This window comes from Lissotriton helveticus, chromosome 11 (assembly GCF_964261635.1).
Source record: "Lissotriton helveticus chromosome 11, aLisHel1.1, whole genome shotgun sequence".
Lineage (NCBI taxonomy): Eukaryota > Metazoa > Chordata > Amphibia > Caudata > Salamandridae > Lissotriton > Lissotriton helveticus.
Genome location: NC_136072.1, coordinates 59452763 through 59477813, shown reverse-complemented (window position 1 = coordinate 59477813; position 25051 = coordinate 59452763). Strand labels below are relative to the sequence as shown.

At 47.5% G+C, this 25051-nt stretch overlaps 1 protein-coding gene across 2 annotated transcripts in view; it reads right to left on the bottom strand.

Annotated features, from left to right (window-relative positions):
• Positions 1-25051, bottom strand: part of LOC144791753 (cytochrome P450 2J6-like) — a 323619-nt gene that overhangs the window by 123331 nt on the left and 175237 nt on the right. For both annotated transcript variants that reach the window (XR_013602460.1, XM_078666523.1), the window contains exon 5: positions 19458-19634. Coding sequence is in view for 1 of the 2 variants with exons in the window: in XM_078666523.1 (XP_078522649.1) it covers positions 19458-19634 (177 nt within the window). In the remaining variant the exon portion in view is untranslated. The remainder of the gene's footprint in view (positions 1-19457; positions 19635-25051) is intronic.

The window sequence follows — 25051 nt, the reverse complement described above, 5'->3', positions numbered from 1 at the left end:
CTGATGAGGGTCTGGGCGCTTGGGATGGAGGTCCACTGGGGCCCAGGGAGGCTCTCCCTGGCCTGGCTAAGGTTCAGAAGCTGGGAGGGGGCCCAGGGCTTATGCTCTGTCCGGCGGGCCCCGGGGTGCAGGAGACCCTATCCGACAAGCTAGCCGAAGGTCTGAGCACTGGGGACGGGGGTTTACTGGGGCCTGGGGAGGCTCTCCCCAGCCTGGCTGCTTTCAGAAGCAGGGAGCGGGCCGGGGAGCAGGGGTGGCTGGCTTTATCCGCTACGCTGTCAGGGCACAGTTTTCTGTCCACCCCTACTTATACGCCACATGCGATGGCAGCACCGAAGAGCACATGCTTGACTATCTCGCCCATATAAAATTACAATGGCTGACTAACACACATCGGGAAATATATATATATTTTTTATTATTCTTTTTATTACAAAGGTAACAAAGCAGTGGTCATCACATACGAGTAGTACACTTATTACATAAGTCTTATCAGAGAGACGTAGCAAACAAAGATCTTTCTTACACATTATGAGTCTAGAAGGCACTATTTTGGCAATAAATCACATTGTTATCAGTTCGTCAATGGGGGTAATTCGCGGGGGTTCACATAGATTGCCACAGTATTCATTCCAGTTGGATCACACTGCCACCCACTTCCGGGGGCAGCCCCGGGCAACATACACTGTTTTCTCTTGGACCATACACCAGTCCATATCCTTTTTCCATGAACTGAGCATTGGAGGTGTTGCTGCCCCCACAATCTTGCTATGTTCTTCTTTGCAATAGCCAATCCCAGCGTTACCCATATCCTGCCCTTTGATGGTAAATCTGTGGTTTCCCAGATGTTCAAAAGGCATCTCTTGACCTCCAGACGTAACTCTACCTCCCACACCTCACACATACAGGCAAGCACTCGTTTCCAGTAGTTCTGTAGCACCGGACATTCCCACAAAATATGGAAGAAAGTGCCCACCTCCCCACACCCCCTCCGTCAGTGTCCGTCTTCACTTCGCCCCATAAGAACCAGCCTCGTACCTGACACATACACCCGGTAGGATTTTCAGTTGAATTAATCTAAGTTTGGCTGAGATCGCAATTTCCTTGGGGGAGGCAAGTACCTTCCTCCTCTCCTTATCATCAATTTTGAGTCCGTCTGCCTCCCATTTCCCCCTAAGTGCTAGTAGTGGGTCAGGAGTGTGGTTGATGAGTTTTTTGTATGTAAGGGAGATAGCTCGCCCCGGAAGGTGGCCGTCCAGCAGCCTGTCCTCCAGAGAGGAGGACTCCGGGATTTGGGTCCCCGGGGGGATGTTGGCCTGAAGAGAATGCTTGACCTGTAGGTAGCGGAAGTGTTCTGTCCGAGCCAGGTCATAAGTACGTTGGAGCGATGCAAATGAAATAACCCCATCTGGGCCCCACAAATCTTTGACCTGAGAAATGCCAATCAGATCCCAGTTACGGAATCCTTTGCTACTCAGTGTGCCTAGCTTGTCTGAGGCCCACAGCGGGGTAGCCATTGTGAGTTTGCCAGCCCATCCCAGTTTGCGTTGGACGACGTGCCACAGCTGCACCGAGTGCTTTGTAGGTCCCGTGAGGCGATACCTGCCTGGCCTAGAATGAAGTGCAGCCTCAAAGTTACCGCCCGGGAGGATCCATCTGTCCATCCCGTAGCCCGGGTCATTCCCAGCACTATAGGTACCGTGGTTAATGGCCGCGAGATGCGCCGCCCAATAATATTTCCGGATGTCTGGGAGCGCTATCCCCCCATCAAACCATCCCAATGTGAGTTTCTGTAGGGATATATGTGGCATTCCCGTCCAAAGTAGATCTCTCTGTGCACCCTCGATAGCAGCGAAATACCTCTGTGGAACTAGGTCCGGATAGTTTTGTCGAGCAAAGAGAAATCTTGGCAGTGCCATCATTTTGAAAAGTCCCTCCCGGCCCAGTAGGGACAGCAGGAGTTTTTTCCAGGTAGCAGTGTCTCTCTTTAAACGCTGCAAAGATGGCAAGAGGTTCTTCGCATATCGGACAGCCCTATCCTTGGAAATGAATATTCCCAGGTACTTGAACCCATCCTCAGCTATCTTAATCGGGCATGTGCTCGGGATTACCGGGGGGGCTCCCTGTATGACGTAAAAGAGTGACTTTCCCCAATTGATGCTGTAGCCAGAGCTTTCCCCGAAGCTGGTGAAAAATTCCACCGCCACTATGAGGGACCCGCTGGAGTTTGTGAGGTACAGAAGAATGTCATCCGCATATAGCGAAATCCTGTCCTCCCAGCCGTCAGCCCATCGGAGTCCCTTCAGGGAGTTATCTTGTCTAATCCGGGCAGCCAGTGGCTCCAGAGAGAGGGCAAAAAGCAGAGGGGAGAGGGGGCATCCCTGTCGTGTTCCTCTTCCTAACGTGTACTCAGAGATTTTGTTGTTGACTACCAGCTGGGCTAGAGGGTCGGTATAGAGAAGGTGGACCCAGCTAATAAAGGTCGGACCAAATCCTAGTTTCCTAAGAACTGCCATCATGTAGGGCCATTCCAACGTGTCAAACGCCATTGCTGCGTCTAGTGACACCACAACCGTGTCTTCCTTGATCGTATGGCAGCGTCCCAACACCCCGTGAAGGCGGCGCATGTTAAGCGCCGTGTTACAGTGGGGCATAAAGCCAGATTGGTCCGGGTGCACCAGCGTGGTAAGGACCTGCTTGAATCTGTTAGCAAGCACTTTGGGCAGAATTTTCGGCTCGGCATTTAACAGAGAGATTGGCCTATAAGAGGCGCTCACCTCTTTTGGTTTCCCCTCCTTTGGGATGGACAAAATTGTGGCTATACGCTGGTCTCTCGGTAGCATGCCCTGCTCCTTACTCTCCTCGAACATGCGTTTCAAATGTGGGCTAAGGCTATCTGGCTTGAGCTTATAGAGCTCGATTGGAAGGCCATTCGGCCCCATGGCGTTCCCTGGCCGAAGGTCACTGATGGCTTTGACCAGTTCCTCCGTGGTGAGTGGCGCCTCCAGAGTTTCACGTTCCTCTTCTGAGAGGGTAGGTAGCGTAATGTTGCCCAGCAGGGCAGCAGAGTCTTCCTCTGACCGGTCCGACCCCTTGGTGTAAACCTTTCTAAAGTGCTCCGCGAACTCTTGTACGATTTCCCGGGGTTCAGTGATAAGCTCCCCCGAGTCCTCCCTCAACTCAGCCACCACCTTCTGTGCCTGCTGCGTCTTGTCTAACCAGGCTATCAATTTGCCTACTTTGTCCCTCTGTCTCTTGCAAAGGCCTTAGCCGCATCCGTGGCTAAATCTTTGTATTCTGTCGCTTTAATTTGCATTCGGTGGATAGTGTCTGGGTCATCATCCCTATCTGAAGGCTTAAACGGTCAAGACATGGCGTCAACCTCAGAGGGTAATTCCTTATTTTCTTGCCAACCTGCCATATCACTGGATACATCGTTATCTGGGGGGTCAGATCAAGCTGAAAAGTGCCCTGGTCAAGTAATAGAAACGGCTGCGACTACTGATTTAGCAGCAAGCCCGCAAAGATCGCTAGACCCAGAAAGAGAGCCAGGACAATCTCAGTTTCAGTCTTCATCCACGCAGCAGCTGAGTTTACCCCAAGATCCTACTACAGTTTATTCTGAAGAGGCTGAAGAATTAGATCCTACTGACTTGGGAGGCGCGTCTGGGGGTCCAGATGAAGATGATTTTGTTAATTCCGTCCAACCTGATATTAACTCTTTATTGGCCCCTCCCTTAGCCTCTCAAGTTCCGATGACGGCAGCCTCTGTTCTAGAGATGTTCTCAGCTCTCACTCTGGAGATAAGGAAAGGATTTGCCGAATCATCTGCTAATCAACTAGAGTTAAAAAATTATTGTGAATCACTTGACAATAAAATCGAAGGTCTCACTATAAGAACTGGAGTGTTAGAAGAGACGGTTGGCATTCATTCAGTTTATCTGGATCAGGCGAAGCAGGATATTAAGAAACTTACAAAGGAAGATCTGGCTCTTAGCGAGAGGATGGAGTCCCTTGAAAACAATGCGAGAAGGGGAAACATCCGTATTTTGAATGTTCCAGAAGGATCTGAAGGGTCAGACATTAAACAATACATCGTCTCATTACTGAAGGAAGCACTGTCATTAGAATACACTCCCGCAGAACTGTCAGTCAATATTCAGAGGGTACAAAGATACCCCTTTAAACTGAATCCACAGAGATCTAAACCACGCAAAATTTTGGTTAATTTTCACACTTATGTCCTAAAGGAACGCATCTTAAATATGGCCATGAAACAAAAGTCTTTGTCTGGGAAAGGCTTTACATTTTTGATAAGATCAGACCTTTCCCGAATAACACTCGAAAAGCAATGGGAATTTGGGAGGCGCCTGGATGCTTTCAGAAAATTGGGCGCAACAGCTCAGCTGATGTTTCCGGCAGCTCTTAAAGTAATGCACAACAATAAGATGTATAACATCAGGTCTGTGCAAGCAGCGGATGAGTTATTAATGGATCTGGGTAAAGCGGCCTGCTAGGCTTAATGTTAGACCAGTGCAACCAGTGGATGAGCTACTAATGATTTGGGCAAAGGGAGCCGCAGGGTTTAATATTAGGTGCCTTTTTTTTTCTTTCCCTAACTGCCTAAATATGTCCTGTTGTTCAATCTTTCATATTCTCAATATGAATATCAAGGGGCAGAGGCACATATATATATATATATATATATGCACTATATATGCACTAAATAAACACTAGTTAAAAGTCCTATGGCTTCAATCAAAATTTTTCAGAATTTTTTCACTCACTTAGGTCTACTCACTTGAATAGATAGCGGTTAGACTTCTTTGTAGGGGATCAACCGGTGGGGCACTATCTACTGGACTCTGCTCCGGTTAGATAATGCAAGGGTTCTTCACGGGGGGGGGTCTCTCACCTTGAGCGGGTGAGTGCGCAGGGGTGGCAAAAACTTAAAAAAATCCTCAATAACCTAAATAGTAGTTTTTGGAATGGTAACTCATATCTCAAGTATAATCGCTGGACGCAAGTACTTAATATCACTATAATTATCTCTTCTGGTATAGTACTAATCATGGTGCTCTATTGGTTAAGAGATGAGTAGTGTAGGTCTCCTTTCCTGGAACGTCAATGGCCTCCGCACCAAGCCCCGAGCTAGTAGAATTCTGCAATATCTGAAGGACTCGGATGCGCAGGTCATGGTGTTGCAGGAAACCCACCTTACGCATTCTGAACTGTCGGCAGTAATTAAAAAGAATAGATGGATTGACTTCTCATACAAGAGGGGTTGCGATTATTTTTAAAAAAGGAGCTAAAGCTAAGCTAATCTCACAGGTTGTAGATTCTTCTGGCAGATGGGCCATAGCTTCAGTTCTTATGGCTGGGTTTTCAATTACAATAGTTGGCTATTATGGTCCGAATCAGGACGACCCCTCTTCATTGGAAACAATTTTTTTGCAGTTACTTTCTATTTCTGGACCTATCATTTTAGCCGGCGACTTTAACATTGTGTTGGATCCCATCTTGGACAAGTCCCCTAATAATCGATCCATGGTTTTGTCTAAAACTAGATCTTTTTTACTAGACGCTATGAGACAGCACGGGTTTGTGGATGTCTGGCTACAAAGGTCAGGAAACCAACAGGGGGTCTCCTATAGGAATTTTAAATATCACCATAAGTCAAGGATTGACTATATTTTGACCACTCAAAGATTGGTTGATTCTGTTAAAACAATAGAATATCTCCCTTCGCATTTTTCAGATCACTCTGCGGTTAAATTGGTGGTGGGATTCTGTAGTAAAAAAACCCCGACTGCTTGGTCTTTTGATCGTTCCCTCCTCACTAATGAGGAGGATATCTTGTTCTTAAAGTCAGAGACTCACAACTTCTTTTTGTCCAATAATGGTACAGCCTCTAATAGAATTATTTGGGATTCATTTAAGGCAACATTGAGAGGGTTGATTGTTGCCAAAGTTGCCTTTCGGAGGAAGAGTTATAATAAAATGATTTCTTCTATAGAATTAGATATGGCTCGTGTTCAGCATGAGATTGACCTCAATAGTACAGCTTCGAGGTCTATATTAGATCCTCTTTACAACAAATTGGTGACTCTGAAGGGAAGTTTGGCTTCGACCTTAAATTTGAGGGTCCAACAGAGATGGGAAGCCAGTAAGTTAGCTCACTTCGAATATAGTGAAGGCGCAGGCAAATTACTGGCTTGGAAGACCAAAGTAGATCAGGTCCGGAACAACATTGCATCTATAAAAATAGGAAACATCAATCTCTCTTCAGATGATGATATCAGGAAGGCATTTAGGGAATTCTTCCAGGTAATATACCAAGAAGACAAAGTGATATCGGCTGAGTCTGTTAAGAGTTGGTTGAAAAATATTACTCTACCCTCCCTTTCTCTTGAACAATCCCAATACTTGGATAGACCCATTACAGAGAGTGAGGTGATATTTGCTATTAAGATATCTAAGAAGGGGAAGGCGTCGGGACCCGATGGCCTGCCAGCTGAGTTATACAAGATCTTAGACTCAGAGATCGCTCCTTTCCTCACAAAGCTGTTTAACTTAATACTTTTAGAAGGAATGTCCCCCCCAGCATCTTGGGATAACGCCTCTATTACCCTTATTTTAAAATCAGGTAAACCTAAGGAAGAGTGTGGGTCGTATAGGCCAATATCCATTCTGAACGTGGATTACAAAATCTTTACCACAGTTCTATCATCAAGATTGGCCGATATCGCACCTTCTGTCCTTCATTCGGATCAAAAGGGGTTCTTAAAGGGCAGACAATTATATGAATTGACCTATGATTTTATTGGTGCCATAGATATCGCAACATCCAATAAGCTTCCATTGGCGGCCCTAACGCTGGACGCAACCAAGGCTTTCGACAGGGTCCGTTGGGTGTACCTGTCGGAGGCCTTGGCCAAGTTTGGTGTGGGGGAAAGTTTTTGTAGGGCGATTGGCCTGTTGTACAGTAATCATTCTGCATCTCTTCTCGTTAATGGTGATCTATCGAGCCCTTTTTCTATCACTAGGGGAACCCGACAGGGGTGCCCGCTCTCCCCCTTGATTTTCAATTTTTACATCGAGCCTTTTGCGCAATATCTAAGGGAGGAGGTCTCCATCAAACCTTTCCATTATCAAGGCTGGAAGAGGAAGGTGACATTATATGCCGACGACGTACTTATTTTAACATCAGATGCCGCTACGGCTCTTCCGGCTATAGTGAAATTGGCTCATGCTTTTGGACAAGTGTCTGGTTATGAAATCAACGCAGCCAAAACGGAAATGCTTGTTTGGAATGATGAGAACCCTCCAACAGAACTCCAACCAGGCACTTCAATGCGTTATCTAGGTTTGACAATTGTAAAAGATATTAACAAAATAGTCCAAGTTAATTTGTCCACAGTACTTAAAGACTGCCGTAAGCTTCTCCAATCTTGGTGACACCTCCCTCTGTCATTAATAGGTAGGGTCAACCTTATCAAAATGTCTATTCTTCCAAAAAAATACCATTCCTTTATACTTTGATCAAAATATCTTAGCCAAATTTCAATCAAACGTTTCATCTTTCATCTGGAACAATCATCTTCCACGTATCGGCTGGAAAAAACTAAGACGGCGACTTGATAAGGGTGGCTTGGCGGCTCCAGATCTAAAAATCTATGCTTGGGCCTTTCAATTATCCCACTCAAGGATGTTGTTGAAGGATCCCGAAGCCTCGGGGGTGGGTCTAATGTATGCAGCTATGTTGGAGGGGGAAAATATTAATCATTCTAGTTTTCTTTTTAAGTTTGGAAACCCTAAGTTTAAAAAAAAAAATTAAACTAAAGACTCTATAGGGTTTTACTCGAACATGGGCTGAAATTATGAAATCCATAAAAGTAAATTACTTTTGTGAAAAAACTCCGTTGTGGGACTTGCCTGAAAATCCTGCCTGGCTTGATGACATCTTGGCAGTTCCTCTGAGAGAGGCAGGTATGGAAGTTTGGGGGGACCTTTTCTACGAGGGAGATTTATTTTCGTGGGAACATCTGCAAGCCAAGGTTGGCCCTAATTTTTCACGCTTCAAATATATTCAGATCTATAGTTGGACTTCAGCCTATAAAGCATCTCCTGCCAATAAGAATAAGTGTAAACTTGGAGGACATAGCCCATTTATCTCCGACTTACTAAACAGAGGTCCAGCAAAGAAAGAAATATCTAAATGGTATAACTTTATTCTGGAGGAGGCAGATGGAGACTTTGTCTTGCCGGAGTCATTATGGGGTTCTGTTCTGGTGGATCTGAACTTACAAATTCTTTGGAAGTCTTCTTTCGAGCTTCTGTGGAGCATTGTCAAGCCATCGTGGCTTCGCAGAAATCATATCTTTACCCTGTATAGGACGTACTATTCCCCTCTAAGACTCTCTAAATTCGCAGGAGAACAGTCAGTGTCAAGTACTAAATGTGGTTTGATTGCTGCTTCGGATACACATATGTTTTTTGAATGCCCGGTATTAACCGCATTTTGGCAGGATATCAGCAATTGCCTTACGGAGACTTTAGGAAGACCTGTCATAATGGATTTGTCTCTAATAATATTCGGAGTCCTAGAAGGAGTACAACACTTACCCAGATGTCTAGTTTTTTATTCCATCCTGCTAGCAAGAAGAGAGATCTGCAGGAAATGGAAAGACCCCTTACCTCCCTCCTTTAGATATTGGCAAAACTCAGTATTGCAGACCTCAGTTACAGATCTGGCCAGATCTGGTAATCACAGAAAAAGGGCCTTTTGGCATCTACTCTTGTGGCTTCAGTGATTTATTCGGTTTTTTTTGTGGTTTTTTTCCCCCCGAGTCCAATGATTGATCTCCTATGGTGCTTCTATATTTTGCACCAATGGAACAGCCGTTATCCGGTTCATGCCCGGCCCCCACTTGGCTGCTAAAACTACCCCAAGATTTGCTACGGGTTGGCAAATTAAGGACCCAGTGCCTATTTGGATTACGGTGGAAGACTGAGGGAGAGTTGGCCTCCATAAGATATGCATCCCTTCCAGTTTTTCAGACAAACTGAGACAGCTATTCACCGTTAATTCCTTTGGCACTTTGTCTACATGGTGGTTATGAGGACAAAAAAAAAAAAGAACGGCGGTGCGGTCCTGAGAAGAAGGTATATTGTTTTTGTGTCTGGTGACGTAGGCACCAGAGATGGAGAAGTGCAAACGCCTCAAGGAGATTAGGGACCCACATGTGCCCCGTCGATATGTCCCTCGCTGGATGCCTATCTAATTTGCCCAATACCACAGCGTTAAAATCTTCTCCCATTAGAAGCCGTCCCTCTGGGAGGGAAAGGAGCAATTTTCCCAGGTCGTGATAGGACTGAGTTTGGAGGCCCGGTGGAATGTAGACCGTTACCAAATTAATCCTATACCCCTCCCACTTCCCTGAGATGGCAGCAAAATGCCCCAATGGATAGTGTCCGTGTGGTCAATAACAAATGGAAAGCTAGGCGCAGTAGGATTCCCACCCCCCGGGAGCCGGACGTAAAGCCAGCATGTAGCACTAGTGAAAACCCCCATCTGTTTAGTGCGTGACATGTATTTCCCAGCAGGTGGGTCTCCTGTAGGAGGACCACATCAGGGAGGTGGCGCTTAACATACTGTAACACAACACTCCTCTTGAATTTGTCCCCCAACCCATTGACATTTCAGCTAAGTACCTTACAACTTTTACCCCACTTCATAGCCATCTGCACAGTAAGCTGTCATTTTATTCCTGTGATGTCTGTTTTGCTGTCTCAAGACCACTGCATACCCCTGGTGTGACCACTGCAAACTCCCCCCAACCCCAAACCACAGCGCCACCCTGAACCTGGTGACCTCCCCCCTCCCTCCCCTCCCTGCTACCCTGTTCCCTAGGCTCCGAACTACCCACATCCCCAATTAGCAGAGCGCCTTTCGCCCAACCCAACCCAGGAGTGAGGAGACCACCCCCTACCGAAAAACCTACTTAAAGGGGAAAATACGCCGACACCAGCTCCAGTCACCACGCGCCCCTCCCCAACATACCATGGTACTTTTTCAAACATGCATACGTTCCTTCAAAATTAAAGCAATGCCCCCAACAGTACGATCCTTCACAAAGAAAGTGTTGCCCCGGCCCTTTTGGGATCATCCCTGGTCACCAGTCCATAGGAGTGGGGTGGGAGGAAAGTGTTCATAGTCTCTTCCCGGCCCACCCCAGCCACCCATAACACAGAGCTAGGCAACCTTACCCCACATATCAAAGTCCACAGTAAGATGAACGGCCCCAAGCATCATAGAGCAAAAGCATATTTTACATTACAACGCAAAGGGGAGTACCCCACTTGGGGCTAGCTGATCTTGACCGCCAGGATCGCTGACTTGCTCTGTCCACATCCGATCTGTCGTCCAGGGGCCCCGGTGAGGCAATCCGCGTGTCTCTCCATTCGCCACCTTCTACTCGGCCTGATGGCCTCGTCGATTCTCTGTCCAGCCAGTCCTGTACTTCTGATGGTGCCATGAAGAACATAGATTTGCCCCCTGCGATCACTTTGAGTTTGGCGGGAAAGAACATCATGTATTTAATTCCTTTAGCCCGCAGTGCCGCCTACACGCCATCAAAAGATCTACTTTCACGCTGTACCTGGAGAGTGAAGTCGGGAAAGAATCTGATCGTGGTGTTCTCATAGTGCAGGTCGCCCATTTGTCTGGTCACCTGCAGAATAGCTTCTCAATCTTGGCGTGCCTGGTTTGGGCTTGGGGATGGGCACTCGGTGTGCGCGCTCAACAGTGAAGATATTAGAGAGGTGTTTAGGCTTTAGGTGGTTTAGGATCAGGTCCTCCAGGAAACGGTCCATACTCGGCCCCTCTGAATCCTCCGGAACGCCCATCACCCTAATGTTGTTCCGACGGGCCCTCCCTTCCTGATCCTCCAGCTTGAAGGCCACCTGGCGGTGTTGGTAGACTAGTTCGTTAACATGCTTTTCTAGTTTCTTAGATGAAGCCTGGAGTTCCCTTTTGTCAGTCTCGTTGGCATTGGCCTTCTCAGATGTTTTGCCAAGATCTGCGTGAAGAAGGTTGATCTCGATGGACATTTTGTCTATCTTCGTCTCTAGGGTGGTGCCTAGCGTTTGTATTGCCGACATAATCGAGGGCAGAGACGGTTCCTTGGACGCAGCCTGATCTCCCGGCGTACCCCCTGCTTGGGGGCCACCCATTGGGACCGCATACTTAGTTTATGGCTTTGTGCAGCCGTTCCAACCTTCGGCTTCATGGCGGCGGCCTGCACTCCCACTAGCAGGCCCGCATGTTTTGTTAGGCCCAATCAGGAGCCACCCAGGAGATAGCGCTTGGGCCTCCCGCTTCCACCGATGGCTGCAACTCAAAGTGCACCTTCCACTGCACCTCTCTACAACGTCGCTCGGGTCCGTCCTTCATGGCCGTCCACCAGGCTCGCTCTCTGGATGGTCACTATATCTCAGCGAGACAATCCAGGACTTGGTGAGGCACCCTTTCACGTTGTTGCTGCACTGACCTACAAGAGTCCTTGGGTCTCACTTCAGTGACTCCACCAGTGCCACCCGGCTGAGAGCCCCCAGTGACAGCTGGCTCCCTGTTGCCTGTTCTCAGACTCCCACTTTATCACCCTCTGGCATCCAGGTCAGGGGCTCCAGTCATACATACACTCCACCCGGGGGGGGAAGCGCTCCCTATAAAGGCGTCCTCAGTCTCGCCCTGAGAGCCTCCTCCGGACAGTAATATTGCAGCAGGCCCTTCTCGGCACACCTCCCGCCCAAAGGCTCCAAGTGGGTGCGCTAACCGCTGAGGTCTTTGCGGCACACCCCCCCTGCCGTCGCAGGCTCTGAAGAAGGCAAAGTATGGGTCATATCCAGGTCCGGCCCGTGTAGTACCACCACCGCAACGGGCCCGTGAATAAATCAAAGACCTGCGGGTACTGTGCGCCCCTCCATCAGGCTCCGCGATGTAAGGAGGAGTCCACGTCTCTCTCACAGGCCGGGCCCCTGCGCGATTATCAGGCCGGATCTCTGGCTCAACTCCTCCGGGCAACCGCTGCTGGTCGCTGTTCTCCCCTCTTCCAGGCTCCATGGGAGTAAAGGGGCTCCCACCACCGGCCGCGGTGCCTACTCCCAGGCTCGCATAAGGAGCAGGCCGGACTTCTGGCACACCACCTCCAGACAGTGGCCGGGCTAAGGAGGCCGTCGCGCCTGCACAGCTCCGGGGTTAGATGCAAGTCCTCACCTCAGTGTCGCTAATGCGGCCGGGTCAGACCAGGCTTTCCCAGTCTAGGGAACGTATGTCATGCCGGATTTTGCGCGGATAAAAGGGGGTTAAAGACTCGACTCCGATGGAGCTCTCGGTTTAGGCGGCCATCTTCCCACATCGGGAATTTTTAATGCACCCCATAGAAAGGGAGGAAATATTTCTCGCAATATCGAACATGAGAGCCAGTAGCACACCGGGTGGGTTTGGGCTGACAGTGGCCTTTTACAAGGCATATCTTGAGCTACTGCTACCTCATCTGACAGCACTTTTTGAGGATATGTGTATTTCTGGGACGATGCAACCGTCTATGAGAGAAGCGATTATAGTTGTGATCTTGAAACCGGGGAAGCTTCCTGATGACTGTGCACCCTATTGCCCCTCATCCTTGCTGAACGTGGACACAAAAATATTTGCAAAAATACTTGTGAACCGTTTAATCCCTTTGGTGCCCACCTTAGTGGGCCCGGAACAAGCCGGTTTTGTACCTGGCAGGAATCTGACCTATAATTTACGTATGTGTTTGCCGCCCTAGAGCATACTAGGCCGCAGATCCCCGCTATTGCATTTTTTTTTAGACATGGAAAACTGGGTTTGTGCAGCCGTTCCAACCTTCGGCTTCATGGCGGCGGCCTGCACTCCCACTAGCAGGCCCGCATGTTTTGTTAGGCCCAATCAGGAGCCACCCAGGAGATAGCGCTTGGGCCTCCCGCTTCCACCGATGGCTGCAACTCAAAGTGCACCATCCACTGCACCTCTCTACAACGTCGCTCGGGTCCGTCCTTCATGGCCGTCCACCAGGCTCGCTCTCTGGATGGTCACTATATCTCAGCGAGACAATCCAGGACTTGGTGAGGCACCCTTTCACGTTGTTGCTGCACTGACCTACAAGAGTCCTTGGGTCTCACTTCAGTGACTCCACCAGTGCCACCCGGCTGAGAGCCCCCAGTGACAGCTGGCTCCCTGTTGCCTGTTCTCAGACTCCCACTTTATCACCCTCTGGCATCCAGGTCAGGGGCTCCAGTCATACATACACTCCACCCGGGGGGGAAGCGCTCCCTATATAGGCGTCCTCAGTCTCGCCCTGAGAGCCTCCTCCGGACAGTAATATTGCAGCAGGCCCTTCGCGGCACACCTCCCGCCCAAAGGCTCCAAGTGGGTGCGCTAACCGCTGAGGTCTTTGCGGCGCACCCCCCCTGCCGTCGCAGGCTCTGAAGAAGGCAAAGTATGGGTCATATCCAGGTCCGGCCCGTGTAGTACCACCACCGCAACGGGCCCGTGAATAAATCAAAGACCTGCGGGTACTGTGCGCCCCTCCATCAGGCTCCGCGATGTAAGGAGGAGTCCACGTCTCTCTCACAGGCCGGGCCCCTGCGCGATTATCAGGCCGGATCTCTGGCTCAACTCCTCCGGGCAACCGCTGCTGGTCGCTGTTCTCCCCTCTTCCAGGCTCCATGGGAGTATAGGGCCTCCCACCACCGGCCGCGGTGCCTACTCCCAGGCTCGCATAAGGAGCAGGCCGGACTTCTGGCACACCACCTCCAGACAGTGGCCGGGCTAAGGAGCCGTCGCGCCTGCACAGCTCCGGGGTCAGATGCAGGTCCTCACCTCAGTGTCGCTAATGCGGCCGGGTCAGACCAGGCTTTCCCAGTCTAGGGAACGTATGTCATGCCGGATTTTGCGCGGATAAAAGGGGGTTAAAGACTCGACTCCGGTGGAGCTCTCGGTTTAGGCGGCCATCTTCCCACATCGGGAATTTTTAAAGCACCCCATAGAAAGGGAGGAAATATTTCTCGCAATATCGAACATGAGAGCCGGTAGCACACCGGGTGGGTTTGGGCTGACAGTGGCCTTTTACAAGGCATATCTGGATCTACTGCTACCTCATCTGACAGCACTTTTTGAGGATATGTGTATTTCTGGGACGATGCAACCGTCTATGAGAGAAGCGATTATAGTTGTGATCTTGAAACCGGGGAAGCTTCCTGATGACTGTGCACCCTATTGCCCCTCATCCTTGCTGAACGTGGACACAAAAATATTTGCAAAAATACTTGTGAACCGTTTAATCCCTTTGGTGCCCACCTTAGTGGGCCCGGAACAAGCCGGTTTTGTACCTGGCAGGAATCTGACCTATAATTTACGTATGTGTTTGCCGCCGTAGAGCATACTAGGCCGCAGATCCCCGCTATTGCGGTTTTTTTTAGACATGGAAAACTGGTTCAACTCTGTTGAATGGCCCTTCTTAAGACAAGTACTTCTTAAGATGGGAGTTGGGCCAATTTGTATATAGCTGATTGGGGTATTGTTTAACTCCCCTACAGTTGGAATTAAAAAAGGCACCTTGGTTACAGACCCTATTCCAATTTCTAGGGGTACTAAACAGGGTTGTCCCCTGTCCCCCATACTGTATGCCCTAGTTGCAGAACCCTTGGACTGTTCCCTTAGAGAATACCATAGCAATAGGGCATTAGAGTTCCAGGCTATGAGCTGCTAATATCCACCTATTCGGACGACACATTACTGTATGTTAGGCACCCTGACAGTAAGTTCTCCCCAATACTTCGAAAGGTTGTACTTGTTGGTACTATGTCTGGTCTGCACGTTGACTGGACTAATTTCATTATATTTCCCTTTACATCGGCCACAGTAGCCTTTGCACCTGATTACCCGCTACACTAGTCCACAGAGGCAGTTAGATATTTGGGAATTAGGTTGCACACCGACTCGGAAATGGTGTTACGGGAAAATTACGGGGTGGCAATTAGCAAACTTGAGGAGGACATTGCTAGATGGATCCAACTACCGCTATCCTTGATGGGTAGGGTGTCCATTATGAAAATGGTTATGTTAACACATTTCCTCTTCCTCTTCCTGAATATCCCCAATGGTATTGCCCTAGGTGTTCTTCCAGCGACTTTAGTCCCTTATGATCAATGTAGGGTGGGCAGGCAAACAGGCACATGCAAGGTGGCAGATCCTTACTCTCCTGTGTTCTATGGGAGGACTTGGTGCCCCAACTTGGATTTATATTATAGAGCTGCACAAGGTGCACAGGCGTATCATTGGATTCATGGTCCCTTTGACATACCACATATTCACATAGAATCTGTGGTGGCGGCCCCTCTGCTGCTTCCAGCTTTGATGTTCAGACCTCCGGATAGATTGACTCACTTAACACTATTATGCACGCTTGGCATTACTTATTGCAGCTCTAGGCTGCAGTTATTCTGTACTCGCCCGTTGCCCGACTAGACTGGTGCCAGTGGCTCAAGCCATGTGAAGACAAAGGGGTTGTTAAGACGATGAATACTATTAGAGCACAAACTATAGGGGACCTCTTTCTTGACGGCGTGGCTAATAGCTGGGGGGACCTGGTAACTGAGGATGAGACAACGACAACGCTCACACATTTCCAGTTTCACAGGGTTAAACATGCCCTCAGCGGACTCTTGGGAGAGGACATGTCAGAGTCCCCGGAAATTCAGTCCCTGACGAACTTTATTGCAGCAAAGAGGCCCCCAAGTTGGTTTCCAGAATTTACCAAGTCTCAATGTCTAATAGAGGGTATAGTTACTCTAAAGCACGCGTGGCATGGCAGAGAGACCTGCAGAGAAACATAACAGATGATATATGGACATATTGCTTCTCAAGCACAAAGCGTATATCCCTTAACGGGAGACATAGATTAATACATTTCAAATTTCTCAACAGGATCTATTACACCCCGGAACGTCTACATAGGTATGGATTGAGGGAAGAGTCGACATATGACAGGTGTAGCGCATGCGCAGCGGAATGTTTCCATTTAGCCTGGACATGTAGCCTGGGATATCTTGCTTTTGTGACCTGATCTTTGCCGAATTGAGCCGAGTGACAAAGCTGATGCTGACGCCGAAGCCTGTGCTTGCTTTGCTTGGCTACTCCAAACCTGGAGGAACAACTTAAGGAGAAACGATACCCTAAGAAAATCATTCGGAGATCTAAAAAGAGGGCCTCTAATAACCAGAGGGATGCCCTTCTTGCAATCAATCCACCGAAAGAAAAATCAGACCGGATTGCCTTTGTAAATACCTTCAACAGCCGATCCAACCAGTTGCAGAAAATCATAAAGAAACACTGGTCCATCCTAAAAACGGGAGGTGACAACATTCCCCAGCCCATGTTTGCATATAAAAGAGGACCCAACTTGAAGGACCAACTGGTTCATACACGCCCACGCAGTAAAGAAGAGAGACAAGTGGGTACCCTGTGGGATTTACCAGCTGTGGTTGGCCACCATCCATGTGGTAATTGTTCTGTCTGCCCTCAGACTAATAAATCCACAGAAGTTGACATCGGCACTAATCGCCCATGGACACAGAACAGGTTTACTAATTGTAATAGCAGTAACCTGATATACTTGATTAAATGTCCTTGTGGATTACGGTATGTCGGTATGACTACTAGAAAGGTACGCACACGCATACAGGAACACAAAAGCACGGTGCGTTGCCGCAAACAAGCAACCAGACTTACCGCACATTTCCTGGAGAAAGGCCATGGTCCAGAAGATTTTTACTGGACAGTTCTTGAACAACCGCACATTCCAGACTCATGTGCAGATACAAGCAGGTTCTTGTTCAAGATAGAACAGAAATGGGTATACCGCGTCAACAGTGACAAGGAGGGACTCAATGAACCCATACCCTGGATGTCCCTCTGATTGGGCGTAATCATTATATTCCTCCCTTAGCACTGCACATAATACCCATTGGAAATCAGTCTCAGCTCCAATAGCGCATAACAACCCCATTAAAGAACGCTTTCATATTATCATCATTGTTAGTAGACGTCTGTAACTTAACATCTATCCATTGCGCAACAGTACACACTGCCCCAGAGTCATGCCGCTAAGGCCTTGTTTTTGTAATACACTCGTGAAAATCACTTTTATATACTTTCGCGCATTTCAGTACATCACTTAGGACCCACACTTGACATTGGTAGTACCAGCATACTTGGTCCTATAGAGTTGGTTCCTAGAGCGAACTACAACTCCCAGCAGTCTCACTATCACGTGACTGCTCGTCAACGCGCTGGTTCCGTGAATCAAACAAAACACTGGCTCACTCGGCGGTCGGCGCCCCCCCGAGCAGTACTGAAGACTGCCTGGAGACGCCGACGGCCAGGTGAGCCAACGCATGATCCAACGCGTTATGCGTAGTTTTCTGATGCCTCGCTCGGCTTGTGTTTGCCGTTAGAGGCCAGCCTGACATCGAGCATATGCAGCGTTTCTCTCCACCCTGAACGCCGCTTTACAATGCGTGGCGGTTTTCCCCTGTGTGCGTTCTGAAACTGACACGCTGTTAGATGTTTTTCCGCAACTTTAATATTAAGCGGTCTCCGTCAGTACCTCCTAACTGACGCTGCACGGCCCTTTCGTATTACCTATCCCCTGCGTGTGGTCACTGCCCCTGAGTCATGACAGTACACGGCGCCCACGCCCAGCCTGGTTATAAACAGCCCAGTTAACCTGCCATCTCAAAGTTTATTATGCTACTCAAATGGGTTAGTGCTTTATCACTGACCGCTCGATTAAACGTTATGTGATTTCTCACAGAGCGGTGCTCCTTTTACCTGCGCTGCAGCCAGGTGGGGTGAAGCTCCTCAGCCTACACATAAGGGTGAGTGCATACCTGAAATAACGATCAGGCATGATTGAACATATTGTAATGTCACTATGAATACAAATAATAACGTGCATTGTATTATTTGTTTGTTTGTTTGTCGTTTTGTTTTACATGTTGGATCCCTAATCATTTCATTGACAGTTTACGGTTGAGCACGCCTGGACTTTCAGGTGACACTTTTAATTTATTTATTTTTTGAAAGCAGTAGTGTATTATATACAGGTCCTGAGGAATGCATTAAGAACATCTTACAATATGCTGAAACATGTCGACCACTAAGTGCGGTTATTATTTAAAGCCTGCACCTACACCTGCCTTTTAACCTTAGGGTGTGGGGGTTATTATTAAAAAATTTTTACCACCCACTCACCTAATTTTAGTACCTTTCACTTTTTTCATCACTATACACTGCTTTTTTCAGCAGCCACCACCACACTTCTCTGTTCTGCTCTCATACCTCATATTACATCTCGGTCACGGTAATATTTACCGGCCGTCTTGCCTCCTGGGTAAGGAGATCCCATATGATGATAATAAGGGCGGTACAGTGTGGCTTCTGATGGGAACAATATTTCCCTCCTGGTACCCTTGAGTCTTGACTCGACCACTCTTTTATTATTTCTCACTGTTACTGTCTGATATAGTGGATCCTACTGTCAAAACTTTCCTTTCTCTTTCTGACCCCCAGATATCAATTGTTGTGATAGATTGTGTTAGGGGCGTATATCTGGTTGGTCGATAAATTTGCCCTTAGACCCTCCTCACTTGTTGTTGTTGTGTACTCCAAACCACTACCCAAGGGGACACGCAGACTGATTGATTATGGGTTTATTATTAGCTAAACGGTGTGTGGCAAGCTGTTGGTCATGAGGACCCCCTCCTACAAAAGCCCAGTGGTCACGTGATATGCTATATTGTAGTATACAAACCTAAAATTATAGTTACCTACTGCCGCCACGTAACAGGGCAAAGAACTTTTGTAAACTATATCAAACATACGTGGCGAGCAGAGGGGCAAACGGGGAGGGTCATGGAGGTGGGGAGCGGGAGGGTACTCAACCTGCGACCCTGATTGACAAGTAGTTAGGGAACAGCAACGCCTATGCTCTTCATTGATGGGTAATGCTTTGTGAGGTTGGCGATTTACGCAAAACTAGGAGGGTAGTGAGGCAACGGGGGCATATGATGTGGGAAATGTCTATTAATTTACTGCTGAGCGTACTGTACAGGACATTTCTATAAGCTGAGTATTGCTGCGATAGTAATACAATTGTATGAGTCTCATGTTGAGTTGCTTAAAAATAATAATAAGATAAAAATAAAAAAATATTTTTAGTATAAATAGCCATTTGCATGAGAAACCAATCAGTCATAAAGATTCCTGCTGTGTGACATTTTTTCTTATCATCGCTTGGGTATTTTTTATGTACAAAGCACCGCCTGGGAGCTTGACCAGAGCAGCCAACATTGCAGAAGCAAACACTTACTGTTGATATTTTAGCATGGTAGAAATCAATCAAGTCCTGGGGCTCTTCAGGCACCCCATTCTCTTTGTGACTCTGAATTTCCTTCTTCAAAAATTCTTCCACAAAGGCATTGCTCTTGAAGACATCCTGATGAGGTCCTGGAAGATGCCGCATCAGCCAGGGGAACACATCAAAGAGCTTGAGTGAAAGATATTGCATTGATTAACAGAGTGGCCTTTCTGATCATACATTCAACGAAAATATTGTAGGAACTTAACAGGATACTCCCTGAATTTTCTTGTTTGACACAATCTGAATCTAACCAATAACTGGAAAATACCTGCCCAGCACTTTCAAAAAGGCCCTAGGAGAGGGTTCTAATACTCGTGAACACCCACCGGAGCACACCAAGGCTATAATAGACAATCACATTGGGTTTATCACAATATATAGTCCTTTTATTTTCTCTTTGTCAGATTTATAAGTGACATTTCATCAGTTTATCAACAATGGGTTAATACAAAACCAAGCCAGACTTTAATAAAACATTAATAAATTTATCATGTCCCACACACCAAATTTACACATCACAATCATGCTACCATACATTCCAAGACTCATCATTAGAAATCAAACATCACACATGCAATTCACATCAACAAATACATCAGGGTAAACACAGCAGCCACAAAATGATTGGATGACAGGTCGGAAAAAGTCATCATGGGGTAGGGGTATATACAATCCAGCTGCCCCCGCACAAACTATGCCAACGCACGTTTCGGTGTTTCGCCCCAGCCGGGGCTACACCTTCATTAGGGCGGAGATGGACGAGAGGTATGGACAGTACTCCTAAAAACATAGGAGAGGACACATACATTCAGGATAATAACAAATATTGTCAGCCTCAGAATTCTTAATTAAATAAGATCAAATAGTTACATGATCGGCTCCTGAATGTTGTGAAAAAGGGTCTTAACGAGAATTGCCCATGGGAGAATGCCATAATTTAATTGGTTCCTCCATTCGTAAACCTTGAACTTGAGGAACCCTCAGACTTTTCTTTTCCTTTTTCCCTCCTTTTTCTTTTTTCCTTGTCCCCCCTCCCTTTTTTCACCTTTCCTCCCTTTCTCGTTTCCCTTACCTTCCTACCCCCATTCCAATCCTAATCTTTTCTCCCCCCCACCACTGCCCCACCAAAAAAAACCTGTGTATGGTTAAATCTCCCCTGGGGAGAGAAATAATTCTTCCATTCTGTGAAGGCATCTATGGCATCCTAAATCCTGGGTTGTTGCTTATGATCTATCTGGAAGTTTGGGTTTCACCCATTTCTTGGTGGCTCCTTCCTTCTGTTGGGCAATCTCTGTTTATCCCTCTTATTAACCCTCTTTTATGTGACTGAGGAGCCTCCCTGGGAGGTGTCCTGCTTTGCATGTTTTAATTTTGCCCTTCTTGTATCAGCTTGGGCTCTTTCAAAAATAACCAGTTTTCTAGAGTTATTTGATGTTTTGGTCCCCTGTTTAGATGGCCGCCGTGGTAGTTTTAGCTCATTCTATTCTGTCGCAGTCCGCCCTTTATTTCTATTCCTATGACGTCTCTTGACGTTACCAGGCTGCAGTGAGTGCGCATAAAACTGTGAATTGACACCCTATCGGCGTGATGCCATCATACTGGGCCATCAGGAAATGTTGTTCGGAGGCTGCGCTGTCCGGTTCTATGGTAAGCGGGAATCTGCCGTGGGACACTTCTTTGCATCTTGAAGGGTGGTGGTGCCGATTAAGTAGGTTTTTTATCTGAACATCCTTGAGCTTGGCAGTGGGCAACCAGATGGGGTCTTAATAGTACACTCGGCTGCCTCTAATCTTGATCGGCCTGTGCTTGCGAGGTGTATTATTTGTAATTCCGCGCTATAGAGGGATAGGACCCCGTTTTTATACCGGCAGGCGCAGTAAACATGGCTATGTCTACTGCTTCCTACTATCGAACTGAGACCGGATGGCCACCAGTTTTGTAGGAGCATGCCACCATGTATATGTTTTGCTCTATCCTCCAACATTGGGCGTGGGTGAGTGTAGTGCTCCCTTATAATTTAGTTGGGGCGCACTCTCTTTGAATCTAGCTCTCGTTCCTCATACCCCGGCATTTACTGTTGAAGCAGGTCCCGCATAGTGTCCCTGATTACTTGCCGCCCGTGCCTTTTTACACTCCTTCCTTTCCTTGTATTGCTTTGTGTGTGAACGTGCCGGTATATCCTGTTCTCTGTAGACAGTGGAATTTTTCAGGTCTTTTGAGCCTTACACTGCCTCTTGTACTTTTTGTGTGACCAGGTAATGAATCTGCTATCTGGGCGAACGGTCCCTTGAGATTCGGAATCAGTTTTCGCTCTATTAGCCTTGCGAGTAATGATATCGCCTGCTTCTTCCCTTTGCCTCTTGAAGAGAGGTATTCTTACGTTGTGGAGAAGGACCCACCTGGAATCCGTCTGGTAGGCTCTTTAATCCCCTACTTTTCCTGAGGGAGTTGCTTTAAGTCGATTAAGGACTTTCTAACTGACAGAATCTCTCCTTGTTTAGCTACAATGTATGTTTTGGTTTATGCATTATTTTCTATAAAGTCTTGTTGGGAAACCCTTCCATCTGGGCCGAAAGCTGCTCCATGTTTTGAAAAACCAGCCGTTTTTTTCGCATCCTTAACTTAGGGTATGCGACTGAGCAGAATACGTGAATTCTCCCTTCCCATGTTGGATTGGTACATGCTATACACACATTGCTCTTTCTTTTCTTTTTTTCATAATTGGCACTGGTTTCTTTGTAGCATGTCAATTCCCTGTTCTCCTTTTTCCCTTTATTCACTTTTTACGGTGCTCTTTTATGTGCTCTTTTATATGTTCGTTTGGGACTTTTGAAATGAGCTTTGCCCGTGACCTCAAATATGAGATTTTTGGGCATTGTCTCTCCTTGCTCATTGTTTTCTCACTTGTGCTGTGTAATGATGCACTTTATTCCAGTTAAAAAATTTTTTTTAAATATCCTGTATATATATAAACCACCGTCTCCTCGGAGCCGATCATGTAGGTATTTAAGCTTATTTAATGAAGAATTCTGAGGCTGACAATATTTGTAATTATCCTGAATGTATGTGTCCTCTCCTATGTCTTTAGGTGTACTGTCCCGTACCTCTCGTCCATCTCCGCCCTGATGAAGGTGTAGCCCCGGCTGGGGCGAAACACCGAAACGCTCGTTGGCGTTGTTCGTGCTGGGGCAGCTGGATTGTATCTACCCCTACCCCACGGATTACTTTTTCCGACCTGTCATCCAATCATTTTGTGGCTGTTTTGTATTGAACCACTGTTGATAGACTGATGAAACGTCACTTATAAAGCTGATAAAGAAAACATTAAAAGGACTATATATTTTTATAAATCCAATGTAATTGTCTATTATAGCCTTGGTCTGCTCCGGTGGGTGTTTACGAGTATTAGGACCCCCTCCTAGGGCCTTTTTGAAAGTGCTGGACAGGTATTTTCCTGTTATTGGTTGTTTTCATTTCACCTGTCTACCTGCCTGTATCGTGCCAGGGGTCCCCCTTCTTATTAGTACAATCTGAATCTAATACAGATGTATTCTTGATTATCGGTAGGCAATCATGAAGCTTCACACTCTTATTTATGTGAGTGTGTGTGTTGGACAAGTGTTTGATTTTCTGCGTGCCTAAGACGAAATGAAATTAGAAACTGCATTGTCAGAAAACTTAGAACATAAGAAAGAATCTGTTATGGTATGAACAGTGCAACTACAGTAACAGTATGTAAGAACTAGGCAAGAGAACTTTGATTAAACCCAATCTATACTAGTTTTGATAATCTGTGTATTCTCGAAGGAAAGCCTTGCTGTTTCTGTCAAGCTGTTATGGTTGAGCTCAGATTCCTACAGTGACTAGCGATTATTTCTAGGTGCCATAATATAACTGTATTAGAACTCAGCCACAGCTCACATCACTTTTGGGGCTTCTCTCTCAATCAATCAATCAATCAATCACGGCATTTGTATAGCGCGCTACTCACCCGGGAGGGTCCCAAGGCGCTGGGGGAGAGGGGTATGTTACTGCTCGAACAGCCATGTCTTGAGCTGCTTCCTGAAGGAGAGAAGGTCTTGGGTTCGCCGAAGGTGGGTGGGGAGGGAGTTCCAAGTCTTGGCTGCCAGGTAGGAGAAGGATCTTCATCCGGCGGTGGCTCTGCGGATGCGTGGTACGGTGGCGAGGGCGTGGCGTGTCGATCGTAGCTGGCGGGTGGGCGTGTAGAAGGTCATGCGGTCGTTGAGGTACTTGGGGCCCAGGTCGTGGAGAGCCTTGTGTGCGTGGGTGAGGAGTCTGAACGTGATTCTCTTGCTGACGGGGAGCCAGTGCAGGTTTCTCAGGTGTCCGATGATGTGGCTGTGTCGAGGGATGTCCAGGATGAGTCGTGCGGAGGCGTTCTGGATGCGTTGGAGTCTTTTTTGAAGTTTGGCTGTGGTTCCGGCGTAGAGGGTGTTCCCGTAGTCCAGTCGGCTGGTGACGAGTGCCTGGGTGACGGTCTTCCTGGTTTCAGTGGGGATCCATCTGAAGATTTTGCGGAGCATGCGCAGGGTGTTGAAGCATGAAGATGAGATGGCGTTGACTTGTCTGGTCATCAACAGGGAGGAGTCCAGGATGAAGCCCAGGTTGCGTGCGTGGTCCGTTGGTTTGGGAGCGGTGCCCAGGGCCGGGGGCCACCAGGAGTCGTCCCAGGTGGAGGGTGATGATCCCAGGATGAGGACTTCCGTCTTGTCTGAGTTCAGTTTAAGGCGGCTGTTCCTCATCCAGTCAGCGACGTCTTTCATCCCTTCGTGTAGGTTGGCTCTGGCGGTGGAGGGGTCGTTGGTGAGGGAGAGGATCAGCTGGGTGTCGTCGGCGTAGGAGATGATGTTGAGGTTGTGTTGGCGTGCGATGGCTGCGAGGGGGCTCATGTAGACGTTGAAGAGGGTTGGACTGAGTGAAGATCCTTGTGGTACTCCGCAGATGACTTCGGTGGCCTCGGATCTGAACGGAGGGAGGCGTACTCTCTGGGTTCCCACACCTTCAAAGTCCCCTTGTCCATCAACCCTCCTTACTCTACCTCTTGTTCAAATGGTCTCTGCTCAGCCATTCTTCTAAATCCTTTTATGCATACCATCCACAGACGGGTCCCACAACAACAACAGATCTTTGCTACTTGTGTTCAAAAGCATTTCCTACATCTTGTTGCTTTGAAAGTGGACTTCTCTCTGAGGCCGTTTCCAGAACTCCATTGAAAAATGTAGGACACCATAAGCAAGTGACGGAACATCCAAGTACTTGGTGACTTACAATCAGTCCTGAGACCGACATGCTAAATGAGAAATACAGAATGTGGAAAAAGTGCAGGGTACCAAAATAGTTATCTTAATAAAAATGTGACGATGTAAGAGTTCAGAAGTGATGGAAAAAAACTGTAGCACATGTCAGAAGGGTAACTAAACAGAGTCAATGTGAATTCAATTTCAATGGCGATCTGTCCTTTACCTAAACCTATATATGAAATTCAGAAACACATCATACTATAGTGTTCACTCACTGTCCTG